General features: G+C 50.4%; 1 protein-coding gene across 8 annotated transcripts in view; it reads right to left on the reverse strand.

Moving 5' to 3' along the window:
* The window catches only part of KIRREL3 (kirre like nephrin family adhesion molecule 3), a 340,228-nt gene that overhangs the window by 124,164 nt on the left and 199,178 nt on the right, over positions 1 to 16,886 (reverse strand). For 7 of the 8 annotated variants that reach the window (XM_080366564.1, XM_080366568.1, XM_080366562.1 and 4 more), the window contains one exon: positions 184 to 261. The exons of the other annotated variant lie outside the window; for it this stretch is intronic. In XM_080366564.1, coding sequence (XP_080222690.1) covers positions 184 to 261 — 78 coding nt within the window. The remainder of the gene's footprint in view (positions 1 to 183; positions 262 to 16,886) is intronic. 8 annotated transcript variants of the gene reach the window in all.

Genomic DNA, 16,886 nt, shown 5'->3' on the forward strand with positions numbered 1-16,886 from the left:
GGCTTCGTGCAATAGGCTTCCCACATCCATACCCGCTAAGATGTTCAGAGATCAAAGGGGAAGCAGGATTTTCTCCTTGGTGTGAACAAGAACCTAGCACGTTTCTAGCAGCGGCGCATCCGCATCCCTTGCAATGAGACGGCTGAAGAGGAAGGAAGAATAGAAGGCGAGGGAACTGCTCACCTTCAGTCATCCTGCGGTACTTCTCCTTGTACATGAACCCCAGCACTAGGCAGCATCCTCTTCCCGGGAGCCCCAGTTCTGCAAGAGAAGAGAGAACGATGTTAGAGGACTCGGCTGGGGACAAGAGCAAGCGCACGGGATGCTGCAGGGAGCGAATCCTGCGGGTTACACCGTTCAGGTAAAGCATGTAACCGAAGTCTTTGGTCAGCCTCACGGAGCTGAGCTTTGCTGGGGGTCCCAAACCAACTGCTTCCAGCTGCTTTTTAGCCACGTGTATCTAGAGACAGGAGGGTCGCCATCCCCTCCCTCACCCGTTTCTTAAGCACTCCGCAGAGGGAACGAGCCGCATCTTCCTCCACGTCAGTGCGTTGCCGCAACGTGGGCTCTTTAATCCCTTTCTCCCTTAGCGGGCAGCAAAGTAAAATGGGAAACAGCCCTCAGAAGGGAAGATAAGTCTGGCTTGAGGCATCTTGCTCTTTAGAAGCAAGCAAGTGACCCTACAAGCAGCGAAGTGCCCCAGACCGAGGACGCGCGTGCCTTTGATGCCTTGATTTCTTAATGGTGCTTTCTCACTATCGGGAACAAACAGGGAGAGATCTGAACATGGATTTTTTTCCAGAAGCAGGCTGCACGCGTGCATGCTCTCCCTGCGTGCATCTCAGAGCAGCAAAAAGCTCTGGTTCTTCAAATAAATTCTCCTGTGTCACAGTGGAGAAAATTAAGGTACCGTGTCCCCGATGCTGCCTGCGGACCTGCAGAGCTCCTCGGGGGCTTCTGTGCTCTGCAGAGCCCTGCTGATCAAAGCCCCTTTGATGTTTACTTAATGTGGCTGCGAACTCTTTAGAGCCCCTCTCTGCCAAGGAAGGAGCACTCGGGAGTGTCACGAAGTTGTGCCACCCGCAAGAGGCAGCGAAGCAGGAGAGTCGGGAGCGCAGCGACAGCTTTAGAGCAGAGCGAGCACTGCCTGGCAGCCCTGGCTTTTAGCGCCATGATGCAAACGTGGGTTTGAATTGCAGAGCTGGATTGGGTCCAGAGGAAGAGGAAAGTTGCTCAGTGCAGTGTGACGTGCAGGGAAGACTCCCAGATTTTTGTGGGTATATACCCAGATACGAGGGTATCCCTCCCTAACACCGCGAGCTGCCATGGCATCCCAGCAGAGGGGTTAGCAGCCTCCTCTTGCTCACAGCGTGAGCCTGAACCCAGAAAAACCATACTTCTTTTGACCCCAGGACACTCAGGGTACACGCAAGACTAGTTCAAGCACTTTTAACGTTAAGCAGGGCTCCACCTTGCTAAGGACCAACAGTTCCTGGTCCTGAGGCTCCCACTTGGGAGGACATCAGCATCTAACCAAAAGAAATTACACACATAATCCCGCTGAAGCTGATGCTCAGACAAAAGTAAGTCTCTTGAGATGCTTAGAATAAGCTGAAATTGAATTGCTCCCCTAAATCCACACTGCTACCTCAGGCAATGCCCCAGAGAGAAATTGGCATCTCCAGAATGTGACTCACTTCACCTACCTGAGAGGACTTTGAGGTGCTTGTAACTCTTGTTGGCCGTAAGAGGTAGCGACTGACTTGGATGGAGATGCCTAAAGTTTAGACAATTCAGGGCAGATGAATCAACTATCTGCATCCTCAGTGGTTTCTTGAATCAAGAGGCCTAATTAACAGGAAGAGGTAAAGAGCAACCTTCTCCCACCTCTGACGTGAAGGTGGAAACCAGCCCTCTTGCTCTGCAGGATGGAGGCGACACGATCGACCACAACCGCAGACACCCCCAGCAAGGCGCTGACTCGCAGAGCGTTAGATGCCTCAGCTGCTCCCGACTGCTGCTCGGCTCGGGCTGAAGGACGGTCAGCGCAGGTCGCCTCCCTCAGCACTCCGATGGCTGGCATCAGGAGGACCTTGCCGAACCTCAAGTGGGGTTTCCATCAAGGATTGTGCAACGCCTGTGGAAACGGACACTCCGCGAGCATGTGGCTGGAGAGCCGTGAACCTGCCGATAGCCTCCGGGGCCAGCTACCCAGAGCCCGCGGCGCCAGCCAGAGGCATTTATGCCTTTATTGATAGGAAAGCAAAACGGCATCGATTCCTATCGAGCCTTCAATAAGCACCGAGGTATCAAAGCGTAATTAAACCAGCACAATTAGATGAGCGTCACACAAGGCAGCAGGGTCGAGCAAACCACTGTTCCTAGCTCAGAATTCAGACACGCATCCCGGCACACGCACACGGACCTGTTGGCAGATGCTGGCTGGACTTTTCCCCCGAACGCACAAGACCCGGCGTGGCAGGGGCTGATGCGCTCTCTATGGACCACAGACATCACCACGAGCATCCTGAACCCAAGCAGTGATGGAGGGAGCACTACCGCAGCCTACCTGGGGATGAACATCCCACCACTCGGAGGTCCGGCTCGGGATGCTCCCAAGGAGGAGGTCCGGCTTTGCTACCCAGGAGGTGCCAGGCACAACTTAACCTTTAGAGGATGAGGGATGGTCAGGGCTGAGCCACGCAGCCTGATCCGGATGCGATCTGGGTTATTACCCATCTGGAGCCTGGATCAGCGCACACCGGCATGGGTGTCTATCTTCCACTTGCCTCCCTGAGGGGTACTATAATTAATGCTTATAAAACACTTTGATATGCCATGATGAAAGGCGCTAACAAGAGCACTGCATTATAATAATTCATACCATAAATTTGTGAGAACATGCAAAAATCTTTATAGCTAAAGGCACCTTTAAATACTTGAGAGTGCCTTTAAAAGGTAAAATACTTCAAGACGACTCTGACGCCTAAGGATGTCTCACCACTCCACGGCTTTTAGTGGCTACCTAAAGCTAAAATAGTTAAGCAGATACCCAGCATTTTAAATGTTTTGGCTTTAGGGGGGCTGCTGAGATACCACTGAAACCAGAATGGTTTAACCCATGCATGTCCCCCACCCCTAAAACAAGTCCCATCTGTCTCCCTGCAATGGCAATTGATTTTTCCCAGCAGAGCGAAACGAGATGAAGTTTATCGTTGCAAGCACTGTGAAGAAGGGTGAGCTGAAGCATCTTGTTCGGAAAATACATGGCAGAACCAGGTTTGCGACTTGCTCAAAAGTACCTGCGTTAACTCTCCTCAAAACTTGCAGAAGAGCACCCACCAGACAAAGAATTCCTTATTTCTCCTGTCATCTGGGATTTCCTTACTCAATTTCAAGGCAATTCCTCCACCCACAACTCAGGGAGGGAACTTGGTTTCTGATCAACCGGTGCAGTAAAGGCTAAAGCTGCAGAGCAGTAATAAAGGTTTATTAACACAATCACAATGCGTACTATTGTGTAGCTGTATTCCACCAGGAATGATAATAAATGTTTAATAGCCCAATAATACCTGTTTAATAATTTTTCAGCTCATCCTGTCTAATTGCAAGTTTATTAAAGAACGATAAACTTTATAATCATTGTAAAGGCATAATTGCAATTCCATTGCTTATTTAATATTGAGTTAATTATATTACAACTAAGTTATATTTTCCCATACATATTAAATATCAATTAGCTGTTTTAAACTATTGATTTGTATTTAATTAACTATGCTATTATATACCAATTAAGCTCGTATAAGAGAAGCACAAACAGCTGGTCTCTTAAATTAAATTTTAAAAACTTTGTATTAACATAAATATCACGTTTCTATTTTCTCATGTTTTCCTTCTACAGAGAGGGCAATTTGCGATCTGTAAGTATTTTTTCCAATTGCACGTTACATGCATGAGCTTCATTCTAAACTTTTCCTTGCCGGGATAGGGAATAGGTGTCCTCCACACCAGATGTCCTTGTGTTAAGTGACACCAAACCACGGTGACTGGGAAGGACAGAGGGTTGGAAAAAAACCCCGTCTCACTTGGGGAACTCAGAAGCAAAGAGTTTGTGTGGGACATCTTGAAAGAGCATGGAAGTCTCCAAGGAAAGAAGCTCAACCCCTCCTGCTTTAAGCTGGCCAGCTCAGGTGGCACCAGAAGGTCCCACCTCACCAAATGCAAGAGGTTTTGGTCACTTTGAGAAATCTTATTTTACGATTAACCTTAGCAAACCTTAGAGGTTTGCTGTTCTGATGGATAAAGTTGCTTGCTGTTGGGTATCTTGCTAAAGCACATTACGGACGGAAAAGCCCAGTCTCCCAAGTCTTTCCATGTTCTTGGCTTCACCCTTCCTAGTAACGCTGCATCCCAAAAGTTAGAAGAAATGTGTGAAGGCGCATTTTCTTCTTTGTTTCTTCAACAGCCTGGTTTCCAGGCTCAGTAACCACCTTGCTTGTCTCACAGAGATTTCCTCAAGCATCCCTGTGACCTCTTCTCCAGGGGATTTTAGCACCCATCAAGCAAGCGCATCCTTCCCCTCCAAGTTCTCCTTCTGCCGGATTCCAGCTTCCTCCCTCAACGCCCTTTGCATCCGCGAGCGCTGCCGAGCAACCCAAACTACCGCTGCATTTCAGCAGAGAGCAAATGGATCCTCCGACACCTCATTTCGATATTACACTGTTAAGTCTGCCGACCAAGCTGAGATCCTCAGAGATGAAAGAGCTATACAAATGCAAGTTATTATTAAATCTGTGCCTGGTTAATTTATAAAAATGTATTAAAAAACCTACCCGGCTTCCCAGATGAGAAAATGGGCACATTACTGTTTGAAATATGAATGAATCAGAGATCAGTGTTAAATGCTGTAGTGATATTATATTTTATTCTATAGTGCTCTGCAGAAAAGTTGCATTTATAAACCCATTTATTGTGTTATGTACTTGCAAACCACCTTGTCATCCATTTATTGCACAAATAAAATCTTAAAAGCAGAGGATTAGTTGAGTGTGTCCCTGTGGGACCACAATCTGACTTTAAAGAATCCATCAACGAAGGAAAACAGATGGAGCAGAGGTGTTTGCCAGCTCATTGCTCCGAGATGTAAAACTCAACTGTGCGAAAGGGCTATTCTCTGACGGTCCGCAGACCTGGAAGCCCCGTTCGTGTTCAAGGGAGAAGGCACGTACAGCAGAATTTGCAGAAACCAGGGCCCCGAGCTGGAGCCAGTTCTGGCTGGAGATTTTGGGATGGCACAGGCTCCTCTCCTGCTGCTGCACGGGGTAACCACCACCATGGAGAGGACAGCTCAGCTTTGCACGCCAAAGGAAAATTCCATGAAATTTAAACCTCTGTTAAGACCTAAAACATTGCTGGAGAAGGCACGGATCTGCAGCTCGGATGCAGCAGCATCACCAAAACAAGCCAGCCCTATCGCTGCGTTCCCTAAGGGGAATTTCTGGTGCTGAAGAGTGCAAGTCTGCAGGGCCCTTAAAACTTCTACCAAACATCCTTTTGAGTTAAAAAAAAAAACAAAAAAAAACCCAAAAAACACACAAACAAACAAAAAAAAAACATCCCACAAATGGAAAATAACAGGAAAACTTGAGTGTGCTGATTTTCATGGAGTCTGTTTCAACTCCGTGAAAAAAATCCCAGAGCCAGCCGTCCCCCAGGAGGGGGTTCTCTGGGACAAACAGCTTTGGACAGGCACATCCCTCGGAATACCGCAGTACGCTGGCAGCCAGCTCTCCGAGGTGCCTCGAAAGGCACCGGCACAAAAAGCTTCAAGGGGAAGACTGGAGAAACCCAGGAACGAGCCCTGCCCTGCTACCAGACAATTAAAAGTTGCTTCTTAGCGGGAAACACAACCGGCAGCAGGGGAAAGACAGGGATTCATGCTGCTGAGCAAAGAGAATTATTTCCCTGTGTTCCCTGCCTAATGAAGGGAAAAGAGACACCTCCAAGTTGTAACTCAGCACTGAAGTGTTTTGAAGAGCTTTTTTTTTTTTTTTTTTTCTTCCCTCTATCAGCAACACAGAGGCTTTAGTCCCCACGTTCAGTACCCTGAATTTGTCTATATTCCCCACCCTCCTCCCCAACCCTCTACAGCCAAGGTACCTTTTTGAACCTCTTACAACAATGTCCTGTTTGGGGAGCATCCAGCAAGTGAAGAAGAATCCTTACAAAACTCAAATCCAGTCATTCTTCGGGTTTTTTATATTTTCTCTCTTTTTTTTTTTTTTTAACTTCTCCCTGAAGGAGCCGCTGTAGGAAAAAAACCCCTATTTACCCCAGAGTAAGACAGCCATAAGTACGTGAACCATTTTAAATGAACAGCTTTCACACCTTTGCATGCACAGGTACAAGTTTACATTAGTCAAATCATTTGAAATGCTTTGCTTTGGTCTTGGGGCAGCAGGTTCTGCAGCTAAACCACACCTCACATGCAGGAGAAAGTATTTTTCATGTTTTTCCTGTTGTAAAAGTCCTAACTTTCACCCAGCATTTGTTTTATTTGAAAGAAAAACAAAGAAAAGCTTAGTTAGGAACAAGAGTCCGCTTTCCTTACCACTAGCGATAACACCTGAACTCCTGCTCGCACTGCTCGAGCTCTGCTGCTCAGATAACCGGTGCAGCTGGAGACATCCACATCATCTCACCAACCCCTCCCCAGAGCCATCGGCGAAGGCTGCCCACGGCCCCAGCCCCTCGGGCAGTATCGCACACCCGGGTTCCCGCTTGCTCCCTCCACGTCCTGCTTCCAAAGGCTTCGCCAAGAAGAGATGCTCAGCCCACCGCCTGCAACACCCCGGCCCCCTCCACCCCTGCGGGGTCAGCGTTTCATTTCCCAGCCTCACGCAGGTGTAGCTCCAGCCTTCCCCCCCCCACTTTACGTGATTTCTGTGGCATTTTGCAGGAGCTGCCATCCCATTGCCACTTCCGTCGTGCTTTGCTCAGCTCCTCAGCTTGGACGCAGCCCTGGAGCTCAGACCCTCCCTGGGAGGACATCTGGATTGTTTGGTGGGGCTACGGCCAATTCACCTCGCTGGGGGGTTTGACCTGCACTTCAAGGACTTCCCGAGGATTTAATCTGCTTTTGACTACAGCCCATTGTACGTGCTGCTCCATTCCAGCCACAAAACGCATCTCTTGTTTCGAGGCAGCAGGGCGCTGCAGGAAGGTCAGGAACAAGGCTGCGAGAGAAACTTCAGCAACACGCCAATACCTTCCCACGCATCCCCTGCCTCTCCTTGTCACTCCCCCAGGTCAGCCCCCGAACCTGACTGACTCATCACCAGCCGCATCCTCCTACCAGCAGGAGATGCGCACTGGTGAGACCGCACTCGCTGATGCGGAGGAGTCGGCAGAGCAGCCAGGGATGCTGGGGGGGGACAACCAGGCCACCGGCGCGTCTGTCTGGGTCGCACTCCAGCGGATGCATTGCACCAGCTGATGCGACCCACATGTACTCTACAGAGCACCTCGTGCCCGCTGGGACACGAACAGCGGGGGCAGGAGAGGCTAACAGGCACTTTGAGCCCTGTCCCTTGCCCTGTCTGTCCACTCTGCCTCCCCCAGGCAATCCCCTGGCCAGTCGAGGGTTCGGATGGCCCCAGGCTGTCCGTCACCCCCCGCCCCCGCTCTGCTTGTCAGCTCAGACCCCAGTCACTTGGGGAGCTGCCTGACAAGCTCTGCAGTGGCACCGATGCCACATCACTTGTTCCTCCAGCTGTTTTCTTCCTCTTCTACCCCCCCAAAACCCAGGAGCTGTGTATTCAACTCCATACAGTAGAAAAACACCACCACCCTAGCAGAGAGGAAAGGGTGGAGGACACGTATGAAACCCATCACACCTTTCCTCAGCACCTCTCTCATCACACTTGATGAAACAAGCTCCACGGGGAACCCAAATGCCTTTGTGAGGACGTGCCCAAGAGGCTGGAAAAGCCCCAGATATCGCAGCACACGGGGTCCGTATGAAACAGGGGGGCTGCAAGGGTGTTCAGAAGATGGCTCGGGCCAGCCTAAGCTGGGTCAAGCCTCCCTGCTCCACCTCCCGTGATTGCACGGGCATCACGGTGTGCTCCTTCACACCAGGCAGGATTGTCAGTCTGTAAGATGGTCTAAAATCTGGATGAAAACAACCAAAAGACAGGGAGGAAGAGATGAGATCCATGTCTTTGGATTCCTTAAGAAGACAGTGTTTTCTCCAAAGACCTGATTTCATCACAAAACACCCGGCTTTCTCATTTCATTGAAAAGCGCTGCGCTGCTCCTCGCTCCTGCTGTAGGACCCCTGCATGTCCCATTGCAAGCCGAGCGACATTAGCCACACACACAGCACGACATTATCCCGAAGCCTGGTGAGAGCATCTCATGTTGGAATAAATAACACATTTTGCGCTCCCCTGGCATACAGAGAGCCACATTTACATGCAGGTCTAGAGATCTGCATAGAGCAGGAGGCATACCAGCCTCACCCCCCACCCAGGCCACCCCATAATACCTCCGCTCGACTGGGAGAATGTGGCTACGGGAACACTTGCAATAAGCCCTGCAAGGCTCCATACTGCCCTGATAGATTTTGGACACGCTGGAGAGAAAAAATAATGAAAATAAAAGCAGAGCGCTGTACAGGTCACACCTATTGCAGCGCTCTGGGTCAACAGTGGCTTCTCACACCTCCCACCCTGGGTGGCTTCACCAGAACGGCTTTCAAGCCTAGAAAGATGGGCAGTTACAGGAAAGCACAAACCACTTCCACCCTTGGAAACACGCAGCAAACCCAGTTATCCTCTGCCCGACCCAGGAGATCACGGTCACTGGCTTCAAGCCCGTCTGCCCCGCATCCATCAGCTCCTCCTGCCTCAAATCCCATGAAGTCCAGTGCCCAGCTCCTCCAACCCTTCCCATACCGGGCACCCTTGGCAACTGCCCCGGCTCCTTCAAGACGGAGCAGCCGCGACCCTTTCATCCCCGCAGAAGGCAGGGAAAGCACCGAAGCGCATCCACACTCTCACTTGAAGATGACACGACAGTCAGAGGCAGGGAACCCCGCGGTCCTTCTATTACTGGGAAATCACGCTCCAGCCTCGCCAACGCCGTTACTTCTGTGTATCTTTTAATTAAATAGTATTTGCCGGTTACCTCACAGCATGCTGCAATTCTTCCACAGCCGAGGTTGGTTGTTTGGTTTTTTTTTTCCCTTAAAATTTCTGATCTTCAGCTTCTATTTTATTTTTCCCCTCCTTGCCAACTCGCAGCAATTTCAGAAAACTCTTTAAGCCGCCTTCCCACTTAGGAGGTGAGAAGGAGGGGTCAGAGACCTGCTGTGCAGCACTGGTCCATGCTACACCATCTCCTCTTGGGCCACCCACTGGTCCTGAGCTGAAGGAGACCAGTGACATGAACATGTCACCTTGGGTCAGCCCCACAGGTGGATCTCCGTTCCTCTGGAGCTCTCGGAACAGGAGCCGAGGCACCTGAATAGCTTGGGGAACCTCACTTATGGTGGCCTTACCAAACTGGCACGGATGAGTAACTCAGCCAAGGGACCAGGAATTCCAGATTAATCACAGTTGGAGGCACGTTCGCTGCAGTCCCTACTCTTTCCCTTCTGTTAGAACCCGCTGGAAGAGCACATGGTGCCTGGATGGAAGGGGCAGCAGGAGAACAGGTCCCACCCTCCGCCAGTGAACAAGGCGCCAATGACAGGCAAGGGGAGAAAGCCACAAGATGCAAGGTATTATCTAATCATCACATTTCCGTCCCTTTCTGCAGGAAAGTGGCTTTGATTGAGGTATTGAAGCTTTACGGTGTGCTGGCAGGGCTTTGGCCACGCTCAGTTGTAAGAGAAAGGAAAGCGAGTGGGCAAATTTCAGGCTGCAGGAGGCTGATTGCCGCCCTGTCCGGACCACGTTCCTTCAACGTCCCAGTGGTAGCAGATTCAGTCCCACCACGAGAACCAAATCCATCACCCGGACTGCCAGGACCACTGCTAGGCTGCGCTGCTTCTGTCTGAGTCTGCACCGGTCACCTCGCCTGGGTCCAGAGAAGATGCTGAGCATCCGCGACACCAGCTGCAGGTTGGGGCATTCAGCCTGAATCTTTAATCCTGCAATATTTACTTTGCCTCATGACCATGCCCGCTCCCTTTCTAGAGCGTTATTGGCTTCCTGATCGACCTGAAACTGCACGATTTCTGCAACTGGTCCTGCTGGCTGGATCTTTGCACTGTAAATACTTTGCTAGCAGTGCTCACCGGCTTCAGCAAAAAGGAAAAAAAAAAAAAAAAAAGAAAAGAAAAAAGCCTAGTGTGTAATGATCACGGGCAAGAAGTAGGACGGTAAAGCAGGGAAGATCAGTGTAAGGGAAGGACTTGGCAACCTGCTCGTGCCCTTTCGTGGCCCAAAGCATGCCCAGGGACCCCTCCCGTACCGCTGTCCCTCTCCCCATGACATGCCTTGACCACATTAAGCCCCAGCTCGCAGCAGATGCCAGTACCTGCCTTTATGCATCTTCCCTGCTACTCCTCCTCCTATCTGCTGCCAAACCCTGTAACTTACTGCAAGCAGCTTGGCTTCCACTGCCAGGGGGCCACTTTCCCAGTGTTGGCCATAACGTGAATGATACGTGAAAACAGCTCCCCTGCTTCCCCCCGTGTCAGTGCGCTGATCCCGCGCGCGCGCGCTCTCAATCCCATTAAAAGTAATGGGGTGAGATTGTCCAGCCCATTACTTTCAGTGGCTGTTTCAGCCAGAGAGCCTAAAGCTCCCATATCCTCAAAATAGCAAGCAGAGTAGCTCCAAAACTCTCTGCTTCATTATCACCTCATGTATTCCAGCTTGCCAGAGTTTAATTGGAAAGACAGCCAAGCCTGCGCTCAGGTTTGCTAATTGCTGCAGAAGACACACAAGCACTCCTCGCGCCGCTGACAATTATTTCCTTGCTCAGCAATTTTTGTTTTTTTCAAGGTGTGGAGGTTTTTTTTAAAAAAAATAGTCTAAAGTTCTTTTTTTTTTTTTTTTTCTCCCCCAAAGAAGAAACACAGGCATATGCCAACACAGCCGCAGGAGAGGTACTTGATGAAACCGTTGCATGCTTCAAGCTCCAGCTGCGCCTGCTGGATTTGGAAGGAAGGAACGGCTGCAGGAGGAGCTAGGCAGGGAGAACCACAGCTCCTGCCAAAAGCCAAGCCCCAACCACGGATGTAAGATGCATCACGGGAGCTGTAGTCTGAGTAATTCTGAACTCTAAGTCCAACAATACACTGAGGGCAGAGGCAGGGTAAAAACCAAACCACTCCGCGCATCCAAGGCAGTTCGATACCACGACACACTCGGAAAGCCGCGTGGCCAAACAGCTTTCTTCAGGAGCTGGAGAAATCCCACTCCTTGTCTGATTTCTGACCTCGCCTTCTGCTCTGGTTTCGTAAAAGCCTGGCAGAACCTGACTCTATAAAGCCACGTGCTCCCCCTTACAGCTACGGAAGGAACCCATCGGGGATGTACATGAAGATGCATCCAGGACACTAACAGCGACAGCTACCTCAATCCCTGGCCAAAAAAACAAGAGTGGGAAGAGCAGACTAGTTAAATGGTTGACAAAAAGAGAAACCCCCCCTTGCTATAAAACACCAGAAAGTTGCCGAGATGACACTCCCAGCCAGGTGACGGGAGTGTTGAGCACAACACAGGTTTTTCTTGCCTCTGACCTTAGTAAAGAGCAGACTGCAACGTGCACACCTCCCGTACCAACCTCCTCGCACGGCCCCTGCGGACTCGATGCCGTGCCCTGTTGCAACGCCAACTCTATCTGCCGCTGCTTCAAAGATGTTAACGTCTTGATGCTCACAGCCCTGTCCAATCCAGGACAGATGGTAATAAATTTTTCAGTGGCTGGAGCAGAGTGCAGCAACTGTGTGATTAGCATCTTTTTCTCCACTGCACATTTCATCTGTAAACTAAGATTAAATACCTGGAGGAAAAAAGCCGCAAGAAAAGGGAACTTTAATATGTTTTCACTGCAGAGTTCACACGAGTGAGCAAACAGCTCAGATCCGAGGTGAGAGGTGGCTCAGGGCGGGGAGTTTTCCCCATGTGCCGATTCAAGTTATCCAGTTTGCACAAAGATGCTCTTTCTGTTACCGCAGCTGTACCTTGAAATTCTTACGACCCCGGCAGCTGGCCTCCGAGCCAACACTGTGAGGAGCAGCAAGGTCCGCAATCCCCTAAAAGCGAACAAGGGGAGGGGAACTGCTCCATTACCTGTCTGGGTTTGAACTCTCCGTTCATTTAAACCAAACAAAACCTATCCCAATCGCCTGTCAAGCCTCAAGGACCTCGCTTCCCTGCAACCTCAGCCAGAGATAAAACAAGGGAATGAATTTCATGTATTGCACAGGAGATTAGGGACAGTGCCTGCTGTTGAGAAGAAATCATCAGCTACAAGTTCAGCAACCATCAAGACATCGTTCTTCATCGCTGCAACGCAAGTACCAGGCCAGTGTTGCTGATAAGGCACCTCAGATGGAAAGCATTTTAAATGACCATTAAAAAAACAAACGAAACAACAACAACAAAAAATCCCAAACAGACCCCTTAAATGCAGAAAAAAGCATCACACACTTGGTTTTGGAACTCATACTCCTTACAACCAGGAGAGCATCGTTAGGGCTTGCAAACCATCCTTCTCAGCCACTGCTGACCCGCTCTGCCTGTGCACACCAGAAACAGCTCGCTGACGTTGCTCCACGCTTCAGTTTTGCTCGTCTATAGATGCACCCGGGGCATCCTGCACACAAAACGCTCCTTTTGCTACATCCTTACAATGGGGGCGATCCACCTGCTCTCGGAGGGAAAGCCAACGAGATTGGAACGCTCTGCCCCCACTTGTAAGAAATCTTCTCTCAAGCGTTTGCCTGCTTAACAAAAATCCAAAAATGCTCAACAGGTAGGGCACCCGGTCACCCAGAGAAACACCCCGCTTCGTTATTCAATCTCCAAATATCTTCTAATAACATTGGGCTGTCACCTACCGTTCACGGGGGTCTGCCCACCCCCTCCCCGTGCTGAGCCAGGGGCTTTCCAAGGAGCAAGACCCATCCGCATTAGGAGCGCGGATGGATGGGGGTGCACCACCTGCCTTCCAAAGGACGTTACGCGCCATTGCTGTGATCAATAATGTATTCTTCCCTCTATATTTTATGTCCTTATGTTTATTGTGTGTAAATAGGGATTTACAATGATCTGAGTGTGTTCATTGAATGTCGCTGACACCCTGCATACCAGATCCGCCAGCCGCCCTCTAAGGACCTTCAGGAAAACCAAACAACGCTTGTTCCACAAAGCCATCTTCACGAGAGAAATGGGGAAAGGAATTAAAAAAAAAGAATAAAACGGGGCCAAGGTAGAGAGATCAGAGACTGCGCGCATGGAACCGAAAACAGAATGAGAGTGCCAGCCCTGGGGTTCAGAGTCACCCCAGCGTTATTGCAAAAGGAACGTTAAATATTGCTCTCATCAAAGGTCCGAGGTGTTGCTTCTTCAGGAGGCAAAGGTTGGGGTGGGGGACTAAACTTTTCCTTGAAAGGCACCGGCACACCTATGCAAAGTTCCTTCTTATTTGATCTTCAGCACAAAGAACAGAACAGAAGCATATCACCCTTTGCAGCTAAAATGAAAAAATAAAGAGGACTTTTATCCCAGATCCATTTATCTCAGGTAATAAATTCTGCTCCTGCCTGCAGCTAGTCAGTATTTTCCAGGTGGGTAGCTTTCTTGCTGGAAAATGAACAAAGCAATCAAAATAATTTGCTAATTCATTTCATAGTTGGTTTTTGGTTTTTTTTTTGAAGTCTAAACTGCAAGTTAAAACAAATCTGAGTAGCCTGGTGTGTTGTGTCAACATTTTGTTCAATACATATCAAAGCAATACTGAAATTCTTGTCTCAAAAAAAAAAAAAATAATAATCTTAACATACTTCCATAAGTTACATAGCTCTTCCCAGAAGGAAAGCAACGCCACAGTTCAATCTAACAATCACATATGTTTTCTATAGGATGGTGGGGGCTGAAAGGTCTCCTGACACCTTCCAGAACAGTGCTACCGAAGTGCCTCTGCCTGTCCCAACATCCTGAAACACGCCGGGATGCGAGGACACGACCCTGCTCCCACCTTCCAGGTGAAGCCACCAGACAAAACAAAGCAACTTGGCTTGTCCAAGTGAAGTTCTCGAGCCACGTTCTGAATTGATGGAGCAGTTCAGAAGGTTCAGGAACGCTCCTGTGTGAACAGAAGGGCTGAGCAGCCTTCCTGTGCCATGCCTAACGTCTGTCTCCTACCTAGCGTCCTCTGAAGCTCAGCTTGGCCAGCCCATTCCAAGAAAAGGAAAAACGTGCCTCTGCACCACAAACAAACCTCCAAGGCAAACATCTTTCATCCCAGCTCTGCCAAAAACTGCTTGCGCAGCCTCATCGGTGCTATTTACTCATAGCTTAGTTAGGAAAGAGCAGCAGCATCCTCACGCTGCTTCCAAGCGGATGCAGAGACCACGTTTTTAGCACGCACGAGGCATTCTGCAGCACTACGGAGGAGCAGGAGGTTCTCCTCGCTCCCTGAGCTCATCTGCCTCACCAGGCTCCTGCATGCTATTGAACAGCTGCCATGTTCCACCTCAGCACTTCCTGCAACTCAGCAAAAAAAAAAAAAAAAAAAAAAGAGAGAGAAAAGGAGCCCTAGCACAAAAATAGACAAGTACCCTAAAATACTGGAGCAAACAGACAGGCACCCATCGGTCAACAGCTGTGCGCCGCTTTGGCATCGTCCCTCACTAGAAGACACTGCATTAGAGGAAGCAATGATCATCATCATTAAATGCCTTGATGGAAGTCAGGCATCTGGTTTTCAGCATTTAGCTGATGAAATAAATAAGGGTGCTTTTGGCAAACACTGAGGGAACAAACATGATACCATCAGAGTAGCTGGAGGGATTCCAGCTTCCCTAACAGCATCGCTCCCTCTCGCCAGCGCCGGGACTTCCCACAGGAGTGTCCTGCAGCCCGTCAGGCTGCTCGCAGCACCCCGGGCACACCTCTGTGGCACGCAGAGCCCCTCACCAAGGGGACTCAGCCCACCCCCGGGGTGGGAAGAGAGACAGCAGTCGGTATTCAAGGACGACGAGCACGCAAGGACTGCGGGGCACAAGCGGAAAACCTGCTGCCCCAGTTTCTTCAGCCCTGCCCCAACGGCCGAGGAACCGGTCCCACGGGAAGAGACGAGCAGTGTTTCAGGCCACACACCCGTTGCAACCTGCCCAGATAAAATACCCTTGCCCCGAGACACACTTGCTGCTTGGGGAAACCCCTCCAGCTGTGTGGTACCCCACGGGGGACCTTACTGCCCTCCCCCCAGGCTGCAGCAAGGACAGAAAGCCCCCCCTCCTCTTCCACCTGGACTTGGAGCAAGTTGCCACCCCATAGACCTGCCATTCCTCGCACCATTCCTGTCCCAAGGATTGGTTTCCATAATCCCTGAGATACCAGGGCTGTTCTAGCCATTAAAAAAGGTACACAGCCTCAGAGATGCTCATTTAACATCCTTCTGCCTCCTGGATGGCTTTTGCTTTTCACTACGTTGAAAACGTGGTACGGTCCGTGTGACACAGCTCCTGCCCGTTCAGATCAGAAATGGTTATAACTTAAACAATACAGCTGAACACAATTCTCGTGGCCATCTATTTCTTCCCCCTCCTTTTCTGAACGTGAGGCAGCAAGCGGGAGGTGTAGAGCAAATCTAGAGGATGCCAGGATCCAGTTCTTGCCCTGGATCTTGCATCAGGGCAGCTGATGCCCAGGAAGGCACCTGCAGATCCGAGGGACAAAGACTCGTGTCACCTCAGCGTTCCCTAAACATCCTCCCAGAGAAGCCCCTCTTCCGCAGGGAAGCTGTCCATGCAGAGCCCACCATCGCTCTCTTGGGCAGCGCAACACACAAACAGCTTTGGAAGGGAGGAGGCAGAGATGCTTCCTAACAGCAGAGCTGGGACCTTCCCCAAGGAACATTCAGGAATGCTGGACCACCCTCCACCACAGCATCACAGCAGACCAGAGAAGAAGAAGAAGAAGAAGCTGCTACATCACGGCATCCTGAGGTCTCTAACCTTAAAACAGATATTCCCCCAGCTAGCTTTCAATGCTCCAGGTGACAGGGTGGGAAACCACTGGGTGCCCACGTTCCCGGAGGTCCCCCCAGTGTGCTCCAGGCAGGGGAACCAGAACGCGCCCATCCCTGCTGGTGGCACCAGTCAGGGCATGATGCAGCAGCACATGCAACAAAAACCAGAGGCTGGAGGGAACTGGCCAGGCGCGCTGGCCCTTCCCAAGGTTCATCCCAGTACTGCCAGCCCCAGCAGGGGGTTTTCATCATCCAGAGCTACGCTGGACCGAGGGAAGGAAGCGCATATTCTTTTAAAGCCATCTCAAGCATCGCACCTTAGGGAAAGCCTTAAGAAAGAAATTTTGCAATCCATGTAGAGGGAAGCTGACATTTCAGGGAGATACAGGCAGCGTCACAGCTCTGCCGGGCCACAGAAGAGAACAGGTTTAATGAACTTTAAATGTCTGACCTCGGGAGGACCCTAATACGTTCCTGTTCTCTAAGCCACGAATGCAGCGAAGCACATGGGTGGGCACCATCTGATGCAGGCGGCGTGCTCCCTCCCTGTGACCCCAGAAAGATCCCCCCGGGGGTCCCTAGGACCCCAGAAAGACACACACACACACCCCTGAGGGTCTCCCCACACCTTCTCCTACAGAAAACGGCTCCCGCAGCACTTCCCCCATCAG

Source organism: Falco punctatus (assembly GCF_963210335.1).
Source record: "Falco punctatus genome assembly, chromosome: 16".
Lineage (NCBI taxonomy): Eukaryota > Metazoa > Chordata > Aves > Falconiformes > Falconidae > Falco > Falco punctatus.